Below are 22,189 nucleotides of genomic sequence, written 5' to 3'. Positions count from 1 at the left end.
ACCGGGAGTCGTGGTTAATGGGGGCTGTCTTACATTCGACACCAGTGGTTCTCAACCAGTTTCATGTCGAGGGCCCTTAAATTGATATGTATTTGACCGTAGACCCTCATTTGAAATGATTATGTGCCAGGGACCCCCATAAGGGAAGATTTGTCATAATTTGTCACCATCTTTCGAAAAATAGCAAATTTACAAGCTCACAGCGTACAGTGCAACGCGCTGTGAGCTTGTAGAGCAGATATTTTGGAACGGCCATAAAATAAAATAGGGCTTTAGTGTTTAAACTGTTCATTTTGTTGGAGATATCCTGGAACCCCCTCAACAAACCCTCCGAACCCAATACTTAGATGGAATCAGAGCTTACGGAATTCACAATAGATTTGACTTTTAAAGCATTATGTGCTAAAACAAACACACAAGGGCGCACGAGTATGCTCGTGCATGCACACACACACACACACACACACACACACACACACACACACACACACACACACACACACACACACACACGTCATTGTACTCTTCCATTATTTGTAACCTTACCTAAACATTCATTTGACCCTGTTTCCAACCCTATATTGCTAAAACTAAACCATAGGCCTACAACAGCCTCTGGGAAAGTAAGGACCCAGAAAAAAAACATGTCCCTGCTTTCTAGGATATTACTTGGTCCTTCTTTACAAATGTCCTCACAAGAACAGGAGCAAGCATACACGCCACGTGCACACACACATACACACACACACACACACACACAGACAAGAGCCCGACCAATGCTAGATTTTGGGGTCCGATGCCACCGATTACCGAAGTTTTGACCGATATTTTGTCAAAATTTCAAAGCTTTTGACTGAAGTTTCTGTTTGAGAACTGTAACTACAATTTATTTTATTTAGCTTGTGCTCTTGTCAGAAATGTTCAAAAATACCTGATCTACAGGCTCACAACGTGTCACATTGCAACGTGTAGCTTGTAGATCTGCTATTTTTGCTAGTTTTTTCCCCCCTACAACGACATACCCGACCATTACTGTATGCAAACTGATATACTGTAATGGTCGGGCTCACACACACACACACACACACACACACACACACACACGCACACGGGGAACCAAGGCACATGTAACCACAGATGTCTTTTGGAGCACCGATTGCTAATTAGCGTCGGGAGATGCCTCTAATCAAAGGCAGGTTCGCCGGGCCGTCATTAACTTTAGAACAACGGCGCCCGGTCCTGGTTGCACGCCGTGGCAGAACAATGGGGAACAGAACAGGGGTGCGCTGTGCGCGGCGGCGCTGATGAATGGCTCTTCCCACAGGTCTCATTAAAGCGCTGAAGGGCACTTTTCCCTGGCTGTCTGAACGCTTTAGCAGACTGTAAAGTCATCTCAGCCCCTCTTCCCTATACCAAATGTCCCCCCGGGGAGTTCATAAAGTTTTATCTTATCAACACACCATAAAAATTCACTGATCCCACATTTGGTTCATGGCAATATACATACTCAGCATAATATGCAGCTATGTACTGCACGTATGTAGTATGTATGTATGTATGTATGTATGTATGTATGTATGTATGTATGTATGTATGTATGTATGTATTATGCATGTATGTATGTACAGTATGTATGTGCTGTATGTGCTGTATGTATGTATGTATGTATGTGCTGTATGTATGTATGTACGTATGTATATATGTGCATGATATTGCCAGGGAATCCACCCTTACTAAGGGAATAAGGCAGGACTACTCTACATTTATATATGCATGTACATTCATGTAATATGTACAATTTAAGCATTGCAGATATGAACAGAATCAATTCAAAGTAAATGGAAATGTGTAATATTGTGTAATATGTTTGTAATATGCACGTGCATGTATGCCATGAATACAGCATGCATGTACATTGGGACATAGTATGTGTGCATGCTAGTCTGCACTACTCCCGTGCTTATTTGGTGAGGTCACGATTATTTCAAACCTTTTTCCCTCGATAACAATGAATTAACGATTATTTCAAAGAAATAGTGAAAATGGCCGATCTACAAGCTCACAACTTGCCGCGATGCTATGCGTTTTGAGCTTGTAGATCGGCTACATACGCCACTTTTCTACAACAAAGTATACTACAGGGTTAAAGGGTTAATCATACTAGTCAATGTAGTCGATGACGGGTAGAATTGTTTCGTGTCGATTCCTTGATATAGGCTATAAGAAATAAATAACAATAATAAAAATTGCTTCTCGATATATCTTCAGTTAATTGCCCAGCCCGATGTCTGAGCATGAATAATTTCAGAATAATTTTCTTGCGAGCATAAACATAAAAAATAACAACCGTTCAGGTGAAACCGCCCCTCCTCAATTCCAGGCTTTTTCATCTAACTCTCCAGGCTCCCGCTCTCTTTGAATTTGCACTCCAAGGACATGGATCATTTAATTGTTTCATTTGTTTGCTATGCAATGCTTTTTTTCTCCCCCTCATATTTTTATCCAAGAATCCAGTTACACCACATGAACCCCAGTGTCCCCATTCTAGGGGTGAAACATTTGCTGATGGCAGATCTACAAGCTCACATCATGTTGCAAACGCAACGCGTTGTGAGCTTGCAGATCAGTATTTTTTTTTCTTTTGGCGAAGATATTTCACAAATCCTTTTTCCCCTCTACACTTGCCTCTAGAGCAGTGATTCTCAACCAGTGGTTCGGGGACCACCAGTGGTCCTTGAGGGGGTTCTATGGGGTCCCCAGACAAAATAATAGTTAGGAACCAAATTGACTCTGTAAAATTTGTGTCTGTAAATCTGAGAGTGTACAGTACAAATGGAGAGTTTCAAATGGGGGTCCCTGGGCTAATATGTGTCAATTTAGGGGTCCTTGACGCAAAAAAGGTTGAAAACCACTGCTCTAGAGGGAAAAAAGGAGTGGACCTACAGTAGACCCCTGGGGGACACCAGTCAAAGAAGTATATCGATGCTTTCGGGTGGAAACCTCAACATGTCCAAAACTGTTACTTTTCACGATTCTAATTCAAAAATATCATACAGGCTTGTAGATCCGTAATTTTTTCTACTATTGTGTGACACTGTAGTGTGACGAGGTAGGGTATTATTTCATGAAAAAAACATAAAAAATGTAATATGGAGATAAGAGATTTCTGCTCGACAACAGGCCAATTCACTTCTCCCAATGCAATATTTTGCAAAAAGGAGACATGGCCTTAGGCCAGTGTTTCTCAACTAACAGGACCAAAAAACGTGGTCTGTGAGAGGGGGGTGATGAATTTGCGAACAAAGACAACAACTTCAATACAAAAAAAGACCATTGTTTTAGAGCCAATATAGCCTACTGGGTCTTGACCTCGTGGTCAAGAAGAATTTGGGTCCCGGGGTTAAACCACTCGGCCGCTGCCTCAGATGCCAGTAACTTTAATTTGGCATCCCGCGTAATGTTCCCCTGACATGCCTCTGGGGGTCCGGGACACCGAGAGAAACACTGCACCAGTTCCACTCACTATTCCTCCATTTATCTTCTGTCTTTCCATCTCTCCCTCCCCTCCCTCCCTCCCTTTCGTTTTCTGTCCCAGCGGGGAGCTGCCAGAGCAAGACAGGATGCACTGCATTACAAGTAAATGGCAGCAAATAGCACTACTACTGAGAGAGAGAGAGAGAGAGAGAGAGAGGCAGACAGACAGTAGGGCTGTGCATTATGACTTCAAATCAAATCACAATTACTTGTGCCTCGATTATGATTAATGAATATTTTTTTTAACTAGTGAAAATAGCAGATCTACGACGCGTCGTGAGCTTGTAGATCGGCTATTGTAAACAAAGTATAATACAGGGCATTGTAAACAAAGTATAATACACATTAAGTGGTTAATCAAGACTTAATCAATGAAGTTGATTAAAAATAATCTAATAGAACTTATTTGTGTGGGTTCATTGATGTATAATAAATATATTCATTCAAAACCTTGCTTATTGATTATTTAAGATTAAGTCGGTTATTGGTTCTAAATGCGGGTTGCTATGTATTGTGGGTTAATTGCCTAGCCATAGCATATAGACAGAAAGAGATGGATGTCGATATAGAGATGCAAAGAGAGGAGAAGGAGAGAGAGATCATTGGGAGAGGGGAGAAGAGACATGAATAAAAAACAGCTTAACTCCAGGCTATTACAGGATACAATTACTTCTAACAAGCTGGCAATGCTACTCTCTTGGAGAAAAGGAATCTAGAACAGTGGTTCCCAAACCTTTTAGGGGGTGCTCCTTCCATTCCGACATCTCACTACTCCGACTAGTGGCTTCCGCGTGCGGTTAAGGTTAGGGTTAGGGTTAGGTATAGGCTTAGTTAACGTCGGAAAGGCGACATGTCGGAAAGGCGACATGCACCCACCTTTTAGCTCAAGACCCAAAAGAGAAATGAGATGTTTACCCGGGACCCAAACTAGTGAAAATAGCAGATCTACAAGCTTGTGTGGATCTGCTATTTTCACTACTCCTTAAACATTTGTTTGCTAATTTAGAGAATTTCTTTGATTATTTGCATTCTATTCATGAAATCCTTGTTGAAAAATGTTTGAATTTGTTTTCAACTCATTTGTGGAAATCTTTAAATATATAATTAAATAATAAATATTAAATATTAATAATTAAAGTAGGGAACCAAAAATGAAGGGATGTTCACTCGCGACCCATGAAAATAGAAACAGTGGTTTGGGAAACAGTGATCTAGACAACCCACGTGTGTATATATATTTGAGTACTGTCACTTATGTATGTACTGTATAGACGAATCCACAGACGCGCTGCCTGTAGCTGCCTGTAGGCGGCCATTGCTGCGGTGTCATGCCCGCGGAGCGTTGACACCGCAGCAATGGCTGCGCGCAGGGCAGCGCTCAGTGGATTCGTGTATACACTGACATGTTTGATACAGTACCTGCTGTTTCTTTATCCGATGCCATTCAACTATTGCTATTTTTATGTATTTTTTAACAATGCACCGTATGTACAGTATATAGTCGACATTGCTCATAAAATATTTTACATAATATGACCTACACCTGTGTTCAACTTTTTCTTTTACACCTGTGAACCTGTGATGTGACAATAAAGTCGAATCTGAATCTGAAAGTGAATCTGAAAGTGAGTCAAGCACTATTTGAATGCCGACAATAAATGGAAACTAGAATGACGACTTTGGCTCAAGTACTGGGGTCGAGTACATTGTCCACCACTGCAGACTACTAAGTGGTTTAGATAGTAATGGGGTTATTTTTACACAGTAAAACTGCAGTTTCTTTATATAATTCAACTACAGATGGCGTGATAAGAGGAAGATAAGCAGGAACGGGGGCATGAATGGGAGAGAGATGGATGGGAGGAGCGAGCGAGAGGGCGAAAGGTCACACGGGTGCCCGGAGCCACAGGGTTTGCTGGCTTTGCATACTGACCACCACAGCCTGTAGTGCCTGTATGCAAACAATCTACGTATACGTAAACACACATGCGTTTGTTTGATGTTTGCACACAAACAGACAACACACACACAGCCAGGCGCGCAGGCACGCACACACAAACTTCTACACACACACACACACACACACACACACACACACACACACACACACACACACACACACAGAGAGAGTATATGCAGAGTATTCTGCATAATACATAAACTTCTATTTACACTTCTATTCACCTTGTGGATGGAAAACACGCACGCACGTGTGCGCGCACACACCCACACACAACTTTGAGTTTGTGCTCAAGTAGCAGACAGTGCGAGTAATAAAGAACCGTGCATTTTGGGGATCTCTCTCCGGTAGCAGACACAAAGACAAATGGCCTCGCATCCACAATATCTCAGTTCAAGGGGATCCGACGACCTTTTAAAAAGTATTTTATGAAAGCACGCTCCGCCTTTACAACTCAACAAGGCCTGACATGACGGGTAATTCAGCTACTGGGAGCGTAGGCTGTTGTTTTACAGCAACCTGGAAAGCATATAGAGACGTGGTTCTCCAAGTGGGGTCCGGGGACCCCCAGGGGTTCTTGTGGGGGGGTTTCAGGGGGTCCCCAGCTAAATGTGTTAATACAGCATCACAATCATTTTAAGCATTTTATCCATTTATACGTTAGCTATTCAAAAATAGCAGATATATAAGCTTGTGCATCTGATATGAAAAAAATCTTTAAAGTGTTTCAAAGATTTTGAATGAGTTTGAATGTTTTAACACAAATCTTCCCTTCTGGGGGTCCCTGGCACAACAAAAACTGTTCAGATGGGGGTCCGCGGTCAAATATATATAAATGTGGGGGTCTTTGGCACGAATAGGTTTGAGAGCTAACTACTGGCATAGAACCTATGGCACTGGTTCTCAACGTCAGGTCTGGGGACCACCAGGGGGGTCCAAAAGGACCCTTACAGGTCTGTAACTACGAGAGTGTATACAAATGGACCCAAATGGACCCATACAATTAACACAGTTAATTGATTTTACAGTGTAGATTGCAGTCCCAGAGAAGAAAAAAAAGGGTCTGGGGGGAATCTAATGGGGGTCCATAGTCTAATGCATATCAAACTGGGGGTCCTTGAAATTTAAAAAAAAAAAGGTTTGAGAATCACTGAACTAAACTATACAGGAACCCTAAAACACAGTAAAATCCCCTTACCATTTCTACACTCAGATATACAGACCTGTAAGGGTCCATTTGGACTGATGGTCTCTAGACATAACATTGACCACCAGTGGCCTATGGCATGATACAGTCTCAACACTTGATTCCAGGTATTAAAGGCAAAGTGTGTAACTTTGCCCAGTGTTTACATCGCAAAACAATGTATAATGTGTTGTTACCCATCATTTCCCTGTATTACCAGCCTAGTGTGGTCAGTGTTGCCAGATTCTGTGAGAGAAACAAGGAACCAGGTCTAGGAAAACCAGCCCAAAAGAAGCGACTATGGGGCCACATGAGCACTTTAACATCATCAGCTATTTGAAAATAGCAGATCTACAAGCTCACAACGCGTTGCGATGCGACTTGTAGATCGGCTATTTTCAAATAGAATCTTGCGGGGAAATTATGATAAGCATATCTGGCAACCCTGAGTGTGGTGGTGTTTACCTGCAGAAACCCACTGCCCAATCTCACCGTATGTTGGTGCTTTTACTGTTTGTTTTGGTAGCCCCAAAAACATCCCCGTCTACCAAAACAAACAGTGAAAACACCACAATACAGAGAGATAAGAGGGCAGTGTGTTTCTGCAGGTAAACACCACCACACCACTCCAGTGGCTGATAACTGCTGGGATACAGGGAAATGATGGGTAAAAAAAACACCATTGTTTTGTTGTGTAAACACAGGGCTTTAAGCCTGAAAGTATAATTCTAATGGCCTGTTTAGTGCTGTATTTTACAAAAAAACAACAGTGTTCCACCATCACTTACCAGAGTCAAGCAGGTGCTTTGTGTGACTACAAAGCAGAACGTTTATATTGATCAGCCACACCGGCCATTTGTTCCATTTGTTTAAATCTAAGAATGAAATCGGCGATTACTTTACTGTAACGTGGGACACAAATACCGTAATTTTCGCACTATAAGCCGCACCTGAATATAAGCCGCAGCAGCTAAATTGAATGATTTGTACATATATAAGCCGCACTGGACTATAAGCCGCGGGTGTAAAATCCCTAGATTTAGGAAGTCCCCTAGTGGCCGTTAGCTATAAAAATCCATAGATAAGCCGCACCGTTATATAAGCCGCAGGGTCAAAAAATGGGAAAAAAGTCGCGGCTTATAGTCCGAAATTTACGGTACACAAATCGTTTTCATCTTTAGATTGTGCTTTTCGGGTTCTTGGTCTACAATGAATAAGCTGCTGTTGTGTTTGCTGTAATTGTTGAATGTCACCTCTCTGAATAGTCAACAGTTTTGTTGTGTTTGTGATGCTGTTTTTGTGTTTCATATTATTTTGTGCAGAAGGCATTTACTGAAGAAAGACTTCTGGGAAATGGAAAAAGCAGTGTCATGTTTTGAGATATTTGATAGATAAAACCTAATTCACCTTTCCGCCAGGTTCTTCAGGTAGACGAGTCAAGTTTGCTCTTGTTTTAACAATATGCACGTGAAAAAGTAAAAAATATATATGACATGAACAATATAGTGTCCCCATTCTGGGCATGTCATAATAGGCGAACATTTGGCAGGCATAGGCGAACATTCATTAAAAATAGCAGATCTAGAAGCTCAAGCTGAGCTTGAAGATCTGTTATTTGCGGTGAAGAGATCTGGTGTAGAAGGAAAAAGGTCAATGTCGTACATCGGTTTAGTTATCATTACACATCAATAGGCTCTATGCACAGCTGCCATATTGGAAGGAAATTGGGCCTTCACAGGTGTTACCAATGATACTAATGAAGGCTCTGTTCCATTTAGTGTAGCACAGTGGTTCTCAAACTTTTTAATTTCAAGGACTCCCATAACTCTCAGAGTTACACACCCGTAAGGGGCCCTTTGGAACCCCCTCAAGGAACCATGAGGGTCCCTGGACCACACTTTGAGACCAGAATGGAACAGAGCCTTAATTAGTGTCATTGGTAACACCTGTGAAGGAAGTAAGAAGAGGCCTAATTTCTTTCCAATATGGCTGCTGTGCATAGAGCCTATTGAGCAAGATACCCATGTGGCAATGTAAATAATAAATGTAAATAAATATATTCCTTGCTTGCTTGGGGTCCCCCAGTGGCTCCCAGCGAACTAAGCAGCCGCTTAGTTTGCTAACGCCTCGGGCCAGCCCTGTTCAGCATGATGTTTCGCTGAAGGCCCCGTTTCACTAGCGACGTTCGCCCGAAGGCTGCCTGGGTTTTTATAAACTATCCGGGCCATTTTGAGAGCGCGGCGGCGTCCTTGTCGCTGTCACCGCCGAGAGCTTAGGCCCGTGATTGATGACTAGCTACCGATGACAACAACAAGCAACGGTGTTTACTCAGGGCAAATTGCCCTTGTCTCTCCTCCCCCCTACCAAAGCCTGCTTCATGTCTCGATGTCTCTCCCTCTCTCCCTCTCCCTCTCCCTCTCCCTCTCTCTCTCTCTCTCTCTCTCTCTCTCTCTCTCTCTCTCTCTCTCTCTCTCTCTCTCTCTCTCTCTCTCTCTCTCTCTCTCTCTCTCTCTCTCTCGGGACGGGCCACATGGCTCGCTCTCCGGTTTCTGGATGGCCGGGCGTCCCATGGGGGGCGGGATTAGCCTCTCTCCGGATTGACAGCTAAACAAACAAATAGGCCAATGCCAGCGCTTGCCGCTTGCCAAGGCTGCCTAGCAACAGGTGTTGCAGGACGAGGCTTGCTATGTTTGGCATGTCACGGTCAATGACAGTTTTAGAATGCCGGGACGGTGTTTGAATGCCTGGGCATTATCAGGATGCACCGACATGCCTCGCGGCTTTCCAAAACGAGAAACCCGCAGGGCCCAAAGAGTGGGCACACAGTGGACCTTTTTTTTGTAAGCGAAAATATCCCTGAGAAATCGTTCGGTACCGTGCCACATTTTGATTGCATGATGCTCCCACAGGTGCAACTTTGGAGGACAAATTGATTTTTAAATGTAGGTTCGAGGAGAGCAGGCAAAATTAAACAAGGTGATATGTGGTCTTGACTCATTGCAAAACCCCCTTGAGAATCTCAACAATATGTCAATATGTTACACATACGCAACAGAGGAACGAGAGAGAAGGGGAGAGAGAAAGAGAGAGAGAAGAGAGGAATAGAAAGGAAGAGGTCGGTAGCAATTCCAAATATTAAAGCAAATGATGCCCCCCCTCCGAGCTAGACGGTGGCAGTGAAGCATGCCGGATCGCCGCGAGGTGCTGTTATGGCTTCCGGATTCCGCCTCAAATGATGCGAGGAAGTCATCGCCAAAGCCATGTGTGCTGGTGCGAAGCAAGAGAAAATAATAAAATAATAAAATAACATCAAAACGAAACGACTGGCCCCTCTCCTCACTGTTAATCAAACTCGGGGGAAGGTTAGGGGGGGGGCGTTGGTAGTGTGGGAGGGGGGGGGGGGCTGACAGAACCTATACATAAAGATGTGCTTGTTCAGTACATCCACCCTCCTCCTCCACCTCACACACACACACACACACACACACACACACACACACACGTTTGAATTACTACTACACTTGCGAGGACATCAACAATTTTATAAATGCTAAATTTCTTTGGTAATTTTTAACCCTAAAGCTATCTTTTTTTAACCCTAAAGAGTTTAATAGCGTGCCAATGTCACGCCCCCCAAAATAGCTGCTCTACAAGTACAAATTGTGAGCTTGTAGATCTGCTATTTTGGCTGTGTGACGGCATCGCACAACTAAGTATAAATCAAGCCTAAATCTAAACATCGTAGAGCCATTTATCTTGTGAGTGCCAGGAAAATGGTCCTCAATGGTCTATTTCTCATATTCTACTATAATTGTGGGGACATTTGGCTCTCGCAAATAAATATATATAGTGATACAAGTACACACACACACACACACACACACGCACACATCCATCTACCTCCTGCGCCACCCCCCCCGCGGGCGCCCCTCCCTCTCGCCCCTCCGCGGCGCCGACTCCTTCCCCTCAGTGCGAGAGAGAGAGAGGGGAAGTTGACGGCAGACAAATGAATACATCCTCTCCCCGTCCGCTCTTTCATCAGCGTTACACACCTTTTCATCAGCGCCCATAAAGCCGGAGCGGGCCGCCCATCACAGGCAATCACTCCTCGGCCGGCGTGAGTGATGAGAGATGCAGCCGGCGGAGTTCAGTCGACGCCCCGCCGCCACCGCCGCCGAATGGATGTTACTGGGTCAGGGGTGGGGTGGTGGGGGGGAGTCGTGTCTGTGCGTGTGCTTCTCTACCACTTATGTATGAGGACGGATGCCACACGCACGCACACATACGGAGATAGCACAAATGGCTACACAATTGCTGACATAAATATTGTGATAATACAGTAGGCTATGTAATACAAGTACACGTGAGTGTGCACTTATGCACACAGGTGAAAACACACGCATGCACGCGCGCACACACACACACACAAGCACACGAATGCAAATGCGCAGCTACACCCCTGACAAAAAGAATGCAATAAAGCATGCACAATAGGCCTACATGTACTGTACAAATGAGCGTACAGTGCCGTGCACGCATAAACAAAATATTGTTTAAATTAGTCAAGTGTTAGTAGAATGGCAATAAAAAACTGTAAGCTAGCCAACAAGAGACTTTGACTGCTCAATATCCAAACTGAACATTTCCAGTAATGTCTTCAGATAGACAGATCGACAGACAGACAGACAGATATAAAAAGAGATACAAAAACACAAAAACAGGTAGTAACGTACAGGGGATAAATGTAAATGTTAAATTGTACATAAACAATCTATGCCCAGTTGTGTATCTATAATGTATCCATACAGTATGTTAAATTAATGTCATTAACTTAGAGCTCCATTGGCGGAGCCCTTTTGGCAAGACAACAAACTCTACTCTTATTTTCCTCAAAATTGATACACAGAACATACAGTCCTATAAACTTGCGGTGGAAATGTACTCGAGGCATTCCGAGCGCACCGCACAAAGGCTCGCTTTCATGCGCGGACGTGTCATGGGGTTGAGATGTGCTAAACAGATTCTACGCGGCCTCCCGCCCTTCAAAGTCTTCTGACCGCTCTTCTGCTTGGAGGCAAGAAAACATCATTGTCCTGACTCAATATCATATAGGCCATCTGAGCATCATGAGGCTGTGCTGTTCCTCCACAGGTCACGTAATATTTTCTAAGATGTCACCCCAGCTCGCCGATATGAAACAAGAATACATTGTGCAGTTTGTACATTGTGCAAACCATGAAAAGAAATATGAAGAAAATAGATTTGTAAAGGATTCTTTTTACCTATTAGACCCTATGTACTTCGTTGCAACACGTTGTGAGTTTGTATATTGGCTATTTTCACCGCATGAGGTCTATTTTCGCAGAATGTTTGCCTATTACGACATAGGGCTGGTCAATTCATCGAAATTGAAACTGATATTTAGAACCGATAACTAACTTAATGTTGCTCATATAAGTTAATCGATTAATCGAGAAGTATGGTTTATTATGTTGTTTCTATTTAAAGAATCAACACGAAAAAAACATATTATTTTATCTAAATCAATAAGTCTCATTAACCACTTAACCCTGTTATACAATTATACTTTATTGTACAAAGTGATGGTGGTATACAAGAATAGTGAAAAGAGTTGGTCTAGCTCACAATGTGTCAGATCTGCTATTTTCACAATTGTATTTCTATTATTGTCGTTCTTTAATTGTAAGTGAGGCAAAAGTAAACCTTCTTGAGTTTTGAAATAAAATCGTGCTATTGATGTTTAAGTCGTATCGTCCAGCCCTATCATGTGGTTAACGTATATACCTTTGTTTGATCTGCCGGTGTGTTCGAGTGTGACACATTCCAGGAGCGCATGGCACGGAGAGAACTCACAAGCCCTGCTGCTCTTACACAACACAACTCTGCAGAAATCAAAAATCCATACCGCACTGATTCTATATGAGGAAAGCAGAGCTACAGAGAGAGAGAGAGAGAGAGAGAGAGAGAGAGAGAGAGAGAGAGAGAAAAGGGGGGTCGGGGTGACGGGGTTACTTGGCTGCACTTTCCTGCTTGGGTGTGCATCGTGTGTGCATGTATGTGTGAGCGCGAGAGCAGCTGTGGCCTACTGAGGATTACATAACACTCAGACGCATAGGCGCGCGTGTGCGTACGCACGCACATGCTTACACACACACACACACACACACACACACACACGCAAGCGCACACACTAAACAGGGATGCAATCTTCTTCCTTGCTCCTCTCTCTCTCTTTCGCACTCTCTCTCTCTCCCCTCAACCAGAACTCATAGTCTTCAGCGACAGTGGAGCAGGTCAGCGAGGGGATGGCCGACGCTGTCGCGCGCGCGCACACACACACACACACACACACACACACACACACACACACACACACACACACACACACACAGACGCAGCAGGGTGAAATCTGGCCTCAGCTTTTTCAACACGGCACTATGAGAGGAGACACTCCGCTCCGGGTGACCTCCACCTAATAAGAAACGCTTCCATCCGTGTGCCTCTCTCTCCCTCTCTCTCTCCGTCTTTTTCTTCTCCCCCCTCCTTCGCTTGTTGTTATTTTGCCGTGCCCCTCGTCTTACTGACGGACTGTCTCTGTGTCTGTGTCTGTATATGTCTGTTCCTACGGGGGTTTCGAGCCTACCGGACTGTGAAATGTGAAACCCTGCGGCAGAGGGAGAAAATGTGCATGCTCGGCAACTTCCCTCCACCTTCTGTGTCCTCCCCGGACGCCCACCGCCGCCGCCACTGCCGCTGCTGTACGCGCGTGCACGTGCACACACGCGCACATGCCCCCCCCCTCGCACGAATGGAGACGCGAATGGAGATGCAGTCGCCCACGTGCAGTGGTGGATAAAGTACTCAAATATTTTACTTAAGTAAAAGTATCAATACTGCAATTTACTAAAAGTAAAGTACAAAAGTATTGGTATCAAAATGTACTTAAAGTACCAAAAGTAAAAGCACTAAAATATTTGAAAATAGCAGATCTACAAGCTCACAATGCGTCACATCGCAACACATTGTGAGCTTGTAGATCGGATATTTTCAAATAGCCTAGGTATAAAATAGGGCTAAAGTGGTTAATGATTTTTTTTTAAATAATTTAATAATTTATATCTGCAAAGTAACTAAAGTCTTCAAATAATTGTTGTGGAGAAAAAGTACAATATTTGCCTCTGAGATGTAGTGGAGTAAAAGTAAGAGTATAGACAATAGGAAATACTCCAGTAAAGCAAAAGTACCTCAAAATTGTACTTAAGTACAGTGCTTGAGTAAATGTACTTAGTTACTTTACACCACTGCCCACGTGCTCCGAAAGGTGCCGTACGTAGCATGCGTGCATGCATGCACACATGTGATGCATGCACGGGTCATAGGGGAACGTGCCATATCCACATGTGAAAATGCTCGAGTGTATGGATGGATACATGCGCGCGGTTATGCTTAATTTATAGTCAGCCGTGAGTTGTGAGCTTGTGGATCGGTTGTTTTCTGTCGTGCGACCAAATAGAAACCAGGCTTTGGACATCTTCACAGGCACAATTGTGTGGGTGGAAGCGCATGAGGGCACAAGACGTGCATGTGCACGTGCACGCACACTCAGACAGAACACCGGTCCTAATGGAAACAGCATCTCATCCTATAGCCTATATGCAGTATTGATCCACTTTACTGTTGACACTCAGTACATACATAACTACTACGGCATATGCCTATTTTACTGGTGATAGATTGCACATGATACGTATTTATGTCACTTTGTCTGGCCAAGTGCAGACGGCCTGGTTAGTCAGTAGGTCTTGAAGTCTATTGATATTAGGGGTGTGGGAAAAAATCGAGTCGTACTCGAATCGCGATATTTTTTAATAAAAGCATTTTACACAAAGAAAATTGTTGTCTTGGATTTACGTTCGTGTGTTTACATTATTATCAGTTGATGAAATCTTTACAATTATAAAAGCTGCGTAAATGTACTCTGCTTTCATGCCAGCAGACTGAAATCCTATGTTTTGAATCGAGAATCGTTTTGAATCGGAAAAAAAGGTTTTTGAATTGACAATCGTTTGTTTTGAAAAAAACTGAGAAAATCGGAATCGTGACCACAAGAATCGGAATCGGAATCGGAATCGAATCGAATCGTGAGATAGCAGACGATTCACAGCCCTAATTGATATGCCATTTTAGGTGATCGAATGCACACAATGCCTACGCCTCCACCTACTAGTGATGGCCAATACATGATGCACGCCAGACCAGCCCAGGCACAGAGGGCCAGGTCAGATGTTAAGTAATCTTTATACAGTCTGTTTGTATTATATTTTAATCCTATTTTTACCAGTGTTCGGCTACTCATTTCTTATTCTGTACTTGTTCTCCAACCTCACCTGTACCGTATCTATCTTTGTTTCATCCTTTCTGCAACGCTGCTATGACAACTGAATTTCCTCCCGGGGATCAATAATATAAAAGGTCTATCTAGCCATCTATCTATCCGGCCAACCATTACTAATACTCAGGGTCTGTGGGAGATTTGGCTATATCCACATAGAGCAGTGGTTCTCAACCAGTGGTCCTTGGGGGGGGGGGGGGGGGGTACCAGGGGGTCCCCAGCGAAATTAGTTAACATTGCGTCACAATCATTTTAACCACTTAGCTTTGGCTATTCAAAAATAGCAGATCTACAAGCTCATAGCACGGCCCTGAGTGCCACGTTATGAGCTTGTAGATCTGCTATTTTTGAAAAATCCTGAAAATGTGTGCATATCTTTGAATATATATATCTTTTAAAGCGAAAATTTGAACTCAAATCTTTGCTTCTGGGGGTCCCCGGCACAATGTGGGTCCGCGGCCAAATTTATATCAATTTAGGGGTCCTTGGCATGATAAAAGGTTGAAAACCACTGACACAGAGCAACCCATAAAGCACGGCGCAGGCCAGCAGCGCCACGCCACGCACGGCCATTTTGCCATTTTGCTTGGGTAAGGCGGTTGAGGAGGATGGTTTATGTCATGATGATGCGCGTGTGCATGTGAAGCCTTGGGGACCGGGCTCTGTTGCAGGGCAGACAGTGTGTCCTGAGGTCATTGACGGGCTGCAAATTCGTCGGTGTCCTCTTACCTTCCTCCCCACCAGGGTCAAGGACTGTGCAGGAGGAGGAGGAGGAGGAGGAGGAGATTGGAGGAGGATCAGCCAATGGCGGAAAGTAACTAAGTACATTTACTCAGGTACTGTGCTGCAGCTTCAGTACAATTTTGAAGTGCGTTGACTATTTTTTGATACTTCTGCTCTTTGATACTTCTACTCCACTAAATCTCAGAGTCAAATATTGTACTTTTTTATGATTACGATTATTTGATTTAGCTACAAGTTACTTTGCAGATTTAGATTATTGTTATAAAACATACATTAACACCTTAAGTGTCATTTATTCTGTACAAGTTCACAATGCGTTGCATCACGATAACTTGTAGATCTGCTGTTTAAAAAAAATGTTTGACCAATGTTGAGAAGATTTAGTACTTTTACTCAAGTAAAGTTTAGAATACAGGCTTTTTACTTGTAACAGAGTAGGCATTGCTACTTTTACTTAAGTTAAGATGTACTTCTTCCACCACTGTTTATCAGCCAGTGGAGCCTGAAGTCAGTCCTCTAAAAAAAACAATGTTATTCATTCAGCTCATCTTCCAATCAAACCATTTTCACTTTTTACACTTTAATGAGATCTTTAACAAGCCAGTTAATATTACCTATACAGCAGTGCCAAGTCAAGTCAATCAGAGCCAAAGACAGCAAGAAAGAATAGAACATTAACCACTTTTAGCACCCTGTATACCCTGTAGAGAATTTTTGAAATTGTAGGAATTTCTTTTAATTATTTTTGCATTTTTTAAATATATTAACATTTTGGAAATTCTGACAATTTTGAAAATGTTCACTGATAATGACAGAGCCAAAACAGTAAAAGACAGGTTGAGTGGTTAAAAACAAATGTGAAAAGAATATGAAATGGGTGCCAGGGAGAGATGGGCCTGTATATCCAAAAGGTTACAGATTTGGCAACAGACAATGCACCACATGCGTATTTGAGCAAAACACTGAATCGCCCACTCACTCATCCATTATCCGTTGAGAGTAGCATCAACTAAAAACCTGTAAAATATACTTGTGTAATACAAAACAGGGTCATAGGAAAGACAAAGACCCAGAAAATAAATAGCTTCTCCCAACAAGATACGTCCATTTCCTGAATACACTGTTGTTTGCGGCTGGGAAATTGTGGTTTTGAGAAATAACAAGTATGTTGTGGACAGAATTGAACACTCCTGATTCCTGTCAGACCCACCAGGCTCATTTGAACCAGATTACAGCGAGTCAATCAAATCTATTGGGTTTTCTCCCACCTATGAACCCATCAACTGTACCATAACTAGGACATTACGGATTAATTTTGACAAACGCTAGGGTCAATAATGCAAATCGGCCCCACAAATACACCAGCTGAACATTTTGGAACACTGGTTTGTTTTCAATGCTGGCCCTATAGGACCCAGACTGCTGCTACTGTAGTTTTCTGTTCCACCAGGTAGCTAATTGCCAATTGCCATCACCTGCTGTCCGGGGTCTAAATTAAATTGAGTCCCTATTTTAGACAGCTAGGATGAAAACCGGCAGTAGCGCAGGACAGGTCCCCGCTCTAAACCTCTGCTTCTAAATTCTTAACCCCTTAAAACCTATATACTTAGTTGACCGGGGTCCCCCGGGGGTCTATACTTGGTCCCCTCCTTTTTTACCTCTACACCAAATCTACAAACTCACAATGAATCACGTTGCAACCTGTTGTGAGCTTGCACATAATGCTATATTCGACGAATTATGACATGCCCATAATAGGAACACCAGGGTTCATGTGGTTAAATGAACACTCAACATTTCACTGTGTTCCTCCCCATACGTCGATGAGCAAACTGATTCATGCCTCGCAGACACGAACAGGGGCCACAGTCATCACTCTCCCCATCGTATCTCCGGGAGCCATTTAGGACTGACAGCAACGGCCTCCTATCTCTGCATCAGAAACCATAAAAGCATCAAGTCTGGATTGTGCGCGGAATACAGAGGGGAGGGAATTGTTTCAATGTCAGGCCTATACGATATAGACAAGAGCTTTTAACCCATTAAGACCCGGAACGCATCTGTGTAATTTTTTTATTTGAGCTAAAAAGCATTATTTTACACTTTGGCTATTCAAAAATAGCAGATATACAAGCTCATAGCGCGGCACAGAGTGCCGCGCTACGAGCTTGTAGATCTGCTATTTTTGAAAAATCGTGAAAATTTGTGCAAATCTTTGAATATATATTGTTTTAAAGCGAACATTTTTAACTCAAATCTTTGCTTCTGGGGGGTCCCTGGAACAAAATATTTTGAGATGGGGGTCAGCGGCCAAATACATATCATTTTGGGGGTCCTTGACATGAAAAGGTTTGAGGACCACTGACATAGAAACATACATTTTTCAGAATACTGTTGGGACTAAAGACATTTTGTAGAATGGGCTTCAGGTCTTAATGGGTTAAAAGTGAGCCGGTGTACGCCCGCATTCAGGAGGACACAACGTCACATCCAATGTCCGCCCCGCCGCTCGATAACCCTGTATACACTGATGGGAACAGAAATAACACCGAGATATTTGTTGCATTGACTTGTAACAGGAGTAACTGGGTTCTGGATGCTTTAGAGAGAGTCCAGAGAGAACCACGGGCCAACACCGCAAAACAACTCCACTAAAGACAAACAGCATCATCCCAGTTGGTCTTGCACCCGCATTTTATCTGTGATTTCCTATAATTAACTAGGACTTCTGCCATGTATTAGGATGATGTGCAATCCATAGCTTTTATGTGTCCTATACCCAGGATTCAAAATAGGAGACCACCTCCAACCACTGCAGATGTACTAGTTACAGTATATTGTAATAACATGCTCTACCCGTATACAGATTAACCAATGTTTTATTCATTGATTTCAAATCATCTTCAAAAGGAAAAACTGAAATAAGCGCATTCTAAGTGGCAGGGGCAGAAGGACAGCGGGGGTCAAATGCCTTCCCTGTGTGCCTTGTGAATCTGACATTTCTTTATCTGAACGCATATCTATTCACATAAAAGGCATGTGAATGTGCAGCATGTCTAAAATAAATAAATAAATAAATAAATAAAGGGGAGAAAAACAGCAGGGCACAGACATTCATTCTGCTCAGATTACAGTTTGACAGTTCCAGCCCAGTAGAAAGAAAAAAAAAAGCCCTCCATGTTTTAAAAAATATATATACATATAGAGCATTAAAGCTTGGGTGTTTTTGCATGGTGTTATTATCACAATGTATAATGCAGCCGTGTGATATGATAGCCTATGTCAGAGCCCGCAGGCCAATGTCGACCTTGTAGCCTACATTTAACAATTCAAGGGCACTGGATATGGGTGAGTTGGGAGAAAATGTTAAAAAACAGTGTGTGTCAGTGTTTAGCGGCAGGACGCCAATTAGTGCGAGAGCTGCACTTGTGGTCACGGAACGCAGAGCTCTCTCTCCCTCTCTCTCTCTCTCTATCTCTCTCTCTGCCTCTCTCTCTGCCTCTCTCTCTCTCTCTCTCTCTCTCTCTCTCTCTCTCTCTTTACGCATGGGACAGGACAGGACGGGAGGGGCGGCTTGCTCGAACAATACAGGCATCAAATTTCATATGCAATGATATTTATTTATTTTTTTGCCCGGTCAGTCCAAGTAGGCTACACAGCAGAAAAGCATCATCATCATCACCAGCAAATATGTTGCAGGTGCGGAACGGCTGAAAAAGGGTTGTCTATTTTCAGCGCGTAACGCACATAACAGCCAACAGTATAAAACACACAAATCTCTTTGGTGTATTTTTAAAAGATATATATGTATATGAAATACGTGCTATCAAAGACACAGAGACGTTTTACAGCGATTCTTTGAGAGATGAAACAAGTGAGAGCCGTAATAACGGCCACGCAACGCACGCTGCCTGCATGCACGCATGCATGCTGGACCGGTGCGTCTCCACACGCATGCATCCATCATCACCGCCATGTGGTTTCAAGACTGCTATATAGTCCTCGTACCGGCATACCCCCCCCCCCCCTTTACCCCCACACCCGGCCCCCACGTTTAAGCACTTGAACCCCAGCATCAGCATCCCAAACATTCTCCAATAAGACGTTGTGAGCTTGTGGATCGGCTATTTTTGGCGAAATTGGCGTAAATAGCAGTCCAAGCACAGTTGCAACTCAGGGCTGTTTTACTATTGAAGAACAGAGGGTTCGAAGTGGTTAAGATGAACTATAGGCTAGGCTACTGTGTCCAAGATAGGCCAGTGGTTCTCAAAGTGGGGTCCGGGGACCCCCAGGGGTCCTCGAGGGAGTTCCAGGGGGTGCCCAGCTAAATGATAGATAGTTAATAGGAACCAAATGGACCCTTAAGGGTCTGTAGCTCTGAGAGTGTACAAATGGAACCAAATGGACCCGTTAGGGTCCATTTGGTTCCATTTGTACACTCTCAGAGTTAAATTAACATAGATTCTTACAACATAAATTGGGGTCCCAGAGATAGAAATGCCATTAAATGGGGGGTCCGTAGCTTAATGCATGCCAAACTGGGGGGGGGGGGGGGGGGGTCCTTGAAATGTAAATGGTTGAGAACCACTGCATTAGGCAACCGAACCACAGTCATCACCAGAGAGCCATCATGACAGCTATGTTGTCTGCATGGGGTTATCATGCATAGTAGCCTACTATAACAGCCGCACCACATTTTACACCGCATTCAAAAAAAAGAGAGAGGACCCAAGACGGAACGAAAAAGCCAGACATGTTAGAATATCCATTATAAATAAGGACAAGGGGCTCCCCCCCCCTCCCTCCCCATGAGGGGGGGGTTCACACAACTCTAAGTAATCTAGGGGGGGGCGGCAGGAATCTATTATTCACGACCATCTTTATTATGGAAGTCAGATCCACATCTTCCTAAATACAATCTGACAGCCTTGCAGGGGTTCAAATAGCACCGTAATCTAATCATATAAATGGAATGTTCGCACGAATTATTCAATGGTTAGGCTACCAGTGATATAATCTGTCTGATTAGTTGATGTGTTTCCATGATCTGCCCTTATGTCTTCTTATCTGTAGTCTATCAGTGGTTCTCTAACATTTTCATAGGACCCCCCAAATGTATATAATCTGGCCGAGGAGCGAGGACCACCCCATTCCAGATTTTTCAAAAACAAAAATAAATCGAATTAAAATTGGTTTAAACTACAAAACATTTTGTAATCTGTTCTTAATAAAACATATTTGACCCCAAAAAAATTGTTAAAACTAAGTGGTTACACTGATTTTGGTGCTACATCAACTCATTTGGCTGGGGACCCCCTGGAACCCTCTCTCACGGACCCCTAGGGGGGTCCCCCGACCTCACTTTGAGAACCACAAAGTGGTCTATCCATGTCTAGATGAACTCAAAGTTGGCACCAAGGCGCATGCATGGCATGGGTCATCGGACCCACGAGCAGCTGTCACTCACTCACACCCTGATCAGTCACCTGCTGATAATAATGAAGAGCAGGGGTCTTCAACCAGTGGTCCGGGTTCCAGGGGGTCCCCAGCCAAATGAATAGTTAGCAACCAAATTGACCCTTATATGTCTGTAACTCTGAGAGTGTACAAATGGAACCAAATGGACCCTAACGGGTCCATTTGGTTCCATTTGTACACTCTCAGAGTTAAATGAACACTGATGATGGTGATACAGTGTAGATTGGGACCCCCAAGAAATCTAAATGGTTGAGTCCCTGGCATATCTTTTCAAATGGGGGTCCCTGGGCTAATATTTGTCAATTTGGGGGTCCTTGATGCGAAAAAGGTTGAAAACCCCTGATGAAGAGCATTATATTGTAGTCACCTGCTGCCAGTTCTCCTCCAGCGACGGCATGGCAGAGAAGTAGCCGGTGTCATGGACAAGCTGAAGTTCCTGGAAGATGCTATGGTTCGCCAAAACATCCATGTTTTAGAATTTGCAGCTCCCAGTCAATCGCGATAAAAAAAACAACAACAATAATGATCCACAATACAAAATGCCTTCTTCTCTTTTTTTTTTTGCTGTATCAATCTTTTGCGTCCACTTTCATATTAAGTCCATAATGAGGGAGATAATAAATGACGAGGTAAAAAAAAAAAATCACACCAGCGAGCGAGATGTCACTGATATAAAAGTCTGGAGGAGAGTTTTTTTTTCTTTTTTTTTTCTAGGGCGATGGAGGCTCCATGTGTATCCGTTAGGCTACGTCTGTCCGCCACCTTGCGTGCACACTGTCCGCGTTGCTTTTTATGGTTATATTATTCTTATTCTATCCCTGGGTATCGGCGGTGCTCCGGAGCGCATGCATCACATGCATGCAGACTGTATGGC

General features: G+C 43.4%; 1 protein-coding gene across 1 annotated transcript in view; it reads right to left on the bottom strand.

Moving 5' to 3' along the window:
• klf7a (Kruppel like factor 7a) overlaps positions 1–21,784 on the bottom strand; it is a gene marked incomplete at both ends in the record, with an annotated part of 82,063 nt that extends 60,279 nt beyond the window's left edge. The window contains one exon of the mRNA XM_084051364.1: positions 21,683–21,784. Coding sequence (XP_083907490.1) covers positions 21,683–21,784 — 102 coding nt within the window. The remainder of the gene's footprint in view (positions 1–21,682) is intronic.
• Between the last annotated feature and the right edge of the window lie 405 nt (positions 21,785–22,189).

The sequence above is a fragment of the Gymnoscopelus microlampas genome, assembly GCF_963454915.1.
Source record: "Gymnoscopelus microlampas genome assembly, chromosome: 24".
Classification (NCBI taxonomy): Eukaryota; Metazoa; Chordata; class Actinopteri; order Myctophiformes; family Myctophidae; genus Gymnoscopelus; species Gymnoscopelus microlampas.
The sequence above is the reverse complement of the archived record's forward strand: the minus strand, read 5'-3'. Positions and strand labels throughout refer to the sequence as shown.